The sequence below is a fragment of the Alligator sinensis genome, unplaced genomic scaffold (assembly GCF_000455745.1).
Source record: "Alligator sinensis unplaced genomic scaffold, ASM45574v1 scaffold1531_1, whole genome shotgun sequence".
Classification (NCBI taxonomy): Eukaryota; Metazoa; Chordata; order Crocodylia; family Alligatoridae; genus Alligator; species Alligator sinensis.
The window spans coordinates 274,177-279,135 of record NW_005843164.1 but is presented as its reverse complement, the minus strand read 5'-3'; the positions used below and the strand labels follow the sequence as shown (position 1 = coordinate 279,135).

Here is a 4,959-nt window from a genome sequence, read left to right as displayed (position 1 = left end):
GGGCCAGCGGGGGTTTTGGGGGGCCGCCCCCGGCGCCGCTTCTCTAGCGGCGACTCTGCCTCACTGCTCTCTGCCTTGGTGCGGGGCGAAACCGCGCGGCTCCCCTTGCCCCGCAATGCCGGCTCTGGGTCCTGGGTGGGAGGGGATGGCTTCCCCGCCTGCTCGGGTGAGCGGTTCTTGGGGGGACGGCCACGTTTCCGCTTAGGGGGTGGTGGGGTGGGCTCCTCAGGCTTGGTGGGGTGGGTGCCACCACGGGTCTCCAGCTCAATGCGGCGCCGAGCAGGGAGGTTGCGGAGCTGTGGTGGGTCCTTGGTGGCTGGCGACAGCTCAGGCTCCGAGACGCTGTGGGCCGAGCTGCCGCTGGGGCTCAGCACAGCACCGGTGGGCAGCTCAGGCTGGGAGGGGGCCATGGGGGTGCTGCGGTGGCAGCGGCGCCGGCGCCGAACCAGCTCCTTCTCCTCCACCACCGTGACAAGGCGGCCCGGAAGCTTGCGCAGGACCTTGGCGGCAGGCCCGTCCTGGCCCCGGTGATTCTGCCCGATCTCCACATCGGCACTGGTGCGGCGCCGCGGCGGCGTCTTGGCTGGCGATGGGCTGCCTGAGGACGAGGCCGTGGCTGCCGTGTCCGGTACTGGGTCTCCTGGTGGCTCCTCCATGGGGACCTGCGGCTCCATGGCAGCATCAGGTGGGGGCAAGGGTGGGGGGCCGTTGTGCTCAGGGCCGGTGGGTGCCTCAGGGGGGCTGGGGGCTGACTGGACCTCGGGCTCACCCAGCAGGCAAGGGGATGCCACAACACTGGGAGCCGGTGGCTCCGGCTCCTGGGGCTCCCCCAGTGCTTCATCAGGCAGCGTCTCTGAGGCAGGACACCGCTCCACGACGGCCTGCTCAGGAGCAGCCTCTGGTGCCTGGCAGCTTGGGGCCACATCCTCCCTGGGCAATGGCGTCTCAGGCACTGGGAGCTGCGGCGAGGCTGGCTGGACGCCCTCCTTCTCAGGCTCCAGGAGCTTGGGGCCCCTATCCCCGGTGCTGTCAGTCCTCTGTGGGTGTAGCCGCAGCACCCGGTCACCGCCACCCAGAGGTTCTGGTTTAGGGGGGGCCGGCCGGGGGGCTCTGTCAGCTGGCGTGGCGCGTACAGCCCTATCCCCACTGCCTAGGTCTGGCCTGGGTGCCTCTGTCCGGTGGGTTGTGGTGACAGCAGCAGCAGCAGCAGCAGCACGTGGCTGGGGGGGCCTGTCAGCCACCCCTGGGGCCCTGGCCGTGGCCCGGCGGGTCTCGTCCCGGCGTACGGCAGCGCTGCGTGTGTGCTGGGCCACCAGGGGCAGGTCATCCTCTCCCGCCTCCTCGGGTTCCTGCCGGGTGCCGCGGGCGGGCCGCAGAACAGGACCACGGGGCAGGGGGGCCTCAGCAGCGTCCTCAGCCTCGTGCAGGGAGAGGCGGGAGCCCCGCAGGCGCTCACTGGCGCGGGTGCCAGCGCGCTCAAGGCCAGCCCGTGCGGGTGTCTTGGCCTTCTTGCTCTTCTTGGCATGGGCCACCTCGTCGCCCAGACACCCAGCTTCCTCGTCGGCCGGCAGCTTGAACACCACCTCCTCCTTGGCTTGGTCAATGTCCTTCCGGGCAGCCTCCACCTGCTCCTGGGGGTGGGGGCAGAGAAGCTGGGGTCAATGGAGACCAATTGGGGGTTGAGGTAGGCCTGGGCGCGGTAGCAGAACTAAGGCACGGAGCTGTGTGTGGAGGTGAAGCGAAGACCCAGGGTATGGGACAAAGATGTTTCTGGGGGTGGAGCCAGCTGAGGGAGAGGGTGGCATGATAGGTAGATAGGGGCTAAGGGACCAATCTGGGGTAGATGGGCCTGTGGGGCAGAGGCAAGAAAGAGAAAGGGGGGGGATGCTGAGACACATGGGTTCAGGGGGGCGGAGCCTGTGAAGGAAGGAGGTGGGGCACAAGGGGAAATGAGTTCAGAGAGTGGAGCCAAGGCAGGGGAGCCAGCACCTCTGAGGAGGCAGAGCCAGGGCACCATGTGGTCTCCATGAAAGGTCGGGAGCCCGGAGCCAGAGGCTTCCGACAGCCTGGGAGACTGGTGCTGTGTGGCCAGTGGGCGGTGCCACGGGGCACAGAGGGAGCCACGGGCACCGCGCCATGCCCAGGAAGCGAGAGGCAGCAGGAGTGGGGCCTCACCTCAGCCTGCTTGAGCTCCTCGCGGCTGACGTCCTCCAGCGAGGCCTCCAGGAAGTTCATGGCATAGCGCTCGATGGGCGTCAGCTACCGGGGGGGGAGAATTGACCAGTCAGCCAGCAGGCTGGTGCCCAGGTCCTGTGCCCGTTCCAGGAGGAGCAGGGGAGCCCAGACCCCATGCATGCTGAACTCAGGTTCCCGGAACATTCTACCCCACCCCCAAATCGATGCATCTGGGGTCCCCCAACACACGCATAAACCAGGAACCTGGGCCCCATACTCCAGGTGTCCACCCCTGCCCCTGGGCCCTTACCCTCCTCAGGGCATCTGAACTCCAGGCACCCCTATGGAGCCCAGGTGTCTGGGCCCGCCCCCAGCACACACACACAACCCAGGTGTTCAAGGAAGGGCCCTTCCACAGACACACACACACACACACACAACCCAGGCATCTGGGCCCCACCAATGCACACTTGCACCCCAGGGATGCAGAACAGACACAAATACACCCCCACACACAACCCAGGCGTCTGGAGGTGCACCTGCTCAACCAGGGCGGCTATCTCCTGCTCAGCCTTGGACATCTCCTCATCGTCATCGCGTGGGGGCCGGTCATCAGCGTCCAGTGGGATGTTCTCGTTGAACTCAGCCAGTTCGGCCACTTGCTCCGCTTTGGCCTGTGTGGCCGCCCGGATGTCCTCGGGGTCCTCCGCCTTGCACAGCGCCTGCCACATGGACGCACGGCCCAATTAGCAGGAACCCCAGCGTCCGGGCCAGCCCACACCCCACCACAGAGCCCCAGCATCTGGGTTGCCCACCCGCCCACACAGAACCTAGGCACCAGGCACTGGTCCCTGCTGCCAGCACACACGCAGAACCAGGGAGCTGTGGCAGGCTGGAGACTGAATAGGACCCCAGATGCCTGGGTTCTCTGGGAAGGGAGTGGGGGCCAGGGGACGGCAGTGGACACCAGGACTGACTGGCACTCGCCAGGCTGGGGGGATGGTGGCAGAGGATCCCAGGGTGCAGCACCAGCAAGCCTGGGGCACACCCATTTCTCCTGCTCTACTGGGCACTGGGACCAGTCTGGCCCTTACACCCTTCGTACCCCACCCCAGTGCAGTGCTCCCCTCTGCCAAGTCGTGGCCTGGCCCCCTGTGCTCTGCCTCCTCCCCACCCCCATTCAGCCAACCCCAGCCTGCCTCAGCTGGCCCCAGCCCCCCAGTCCCCCCCCCCCCCCCTGCCATGCCCTCTGCAGCCCTCTCAGCTGTCTCTGTAGCCTGGCCCCACCCCCCACCTCCACCGCTTGGGCCTGGGCCCACAGCCTGCCCCTGGGCCACAACCCCACTCTGGACATGGCACACCCCCACCCTCCAGGGGTGGGCAAAATATGGCTTGAAGGCTGGATCTGGCCCACCATGAGGTTCTGTGCAGCCTGCAGTGGGTCCCTCAACCCAGCCCAGACTCTGGCACGAGGGGCAGCCTGGGCAACGGTGCATGCAGCCAGTCCTGCCTGGCGCAGGGTGCAGCCCACCCTATACCTGCATATGCGGCTGCGGGGCACGCTGGGAGCTGTAGTCCACAGGGACAGGTGGCGACCCCTTGTGGGTGCCACTGCCAGTGTGGACACCACTGCCAATCCCAGCCCTGCTGCCCAGGCACCCTGGCCCATCTACCATGCACCCACCATGGCGGGGGTGAGGGGTGCTCGACCAGGCAAATGGGATGGTAACAATGGGGTGGGACCAGGGTCTGGGGCAGAGCCACAAGCTGCTCCCCACACATCCCTGTAATGGGCACAGATTCTGTGGGCAGAGACCGTGTCAGCCCTCTCCCTGTCCCCCTCCCCACCCTGGCCTTCAACAGATCATCAAAACAAGTGGTCCCCGGCCCAAAGTTTCCCACTCCTTAGGCCCTCAACTGGGACCTACAGACCACCCCCAAATCCCATGACCCAGCCGCACAACCCCCTCTGCCTGCCTACAGAGCGCCCCCCCCAAAGACCAGCCCCCCGCAACCCGGCCCACACCTGCTCCAGGATCTGTGTCTGTTTGGTGGCTACGGGATCGTCCTCATCCTCAGGTGTGGGGGCCGGCACGTCTCCATCCTTGCGGACTGGCTCATCCAACGGCATGTCAAACAGGTCCCGAATTGTTTGCTAAGGACAGACAGCCGGAAACCACCAATCAGAGGGGAGCAAGGCAGGGGTGGGGGGTGGAACTTGCTCATGAGGGGGTAAAAGAGGAGGAAATGTAAAGCAAGCTCAGCAGGACACCTGGGTTCTTCCCCAGCGATGGAAGGGAAGAGGGGTGTGAGAGCAGGGAGGGCTGGGAGCCTGGGGTCTTTGGGAGGGGCATGGTGGGGTGGGGGAGAGGATGGACGCTGGAGAGCTTGGATTCTCCAGGAGAGATGGGGATGAAAGCAGGAAAGGCCAGGAGCTCGGACACCTGGGTTCTTTCAGAGAAGGGTGGGGCTGGCGGACGAGAGCTGAGAGGATTGGGAGCCCAGACGCCCGGCTTCTCTGGGAGAGGAATGGGGGCTGGGGGGGTGAGAGCAGGGGAGCTGGGCACCTGGACGCCTGGGTTCCCCAGGGAGGGACCTCACCTGTTTGAAGTAGGCCGTGGTGAAGTTCCCGCCCTCGATGGCCATGTCCCCCAGCATGCGCTTCTGATTGGCCTTCTTCAGGATGTTCTCTTCCACTGTGCGCTCGCTGATCAGCCTAGGGGTGGGGTAACAGCAGGGGGGTGGAGTTAAACCTGTGTGGGGTGCAAGCCACACCCACCAGAG

The 4,959-nt window shown here is 66.2% G+C and overlaps 1 protein-coding gene across 1 annotated transcript in view; it reads right to left on the bottom strand.

The window, feature by feature from the left end:
* The window catches only part of SRCAP (Snf2 related CREBBP activator protein), a 33,186-nt gene that overhangs the window by 3,801 nt on the left and 24,426 nt on the right, over positions 1 to 4,959 (bottom strand). Inside the window, exons 30-34 of the mRNA XM_025194133.1 lie at positions 4,777 to 4,891; positions 4,202 to 4,330; positions 2,715 to 2,897; positions 2,176 to 2,259; positions 5 to 1,631 (exon numbers count right to left, since the gene is read on the bottom strand). Of these exons, the coding sequence (XP_025049918.1) occupies positions 5 to 1,631; positions 2,176 to 2,259; positions 2,715 to 2,897; positions 4,202 to 4,330; positions 4,777 to 4,891 (2,138 nt within the window). The remainder of the gene's footprint in view (positions 1 to 4; positions 1,632 to 2,175; positions 2,260 to 2,714; positions 2,898 to 4,201; positions 4,331 to 4,776; positions 4,892 to 4,959) is intronic.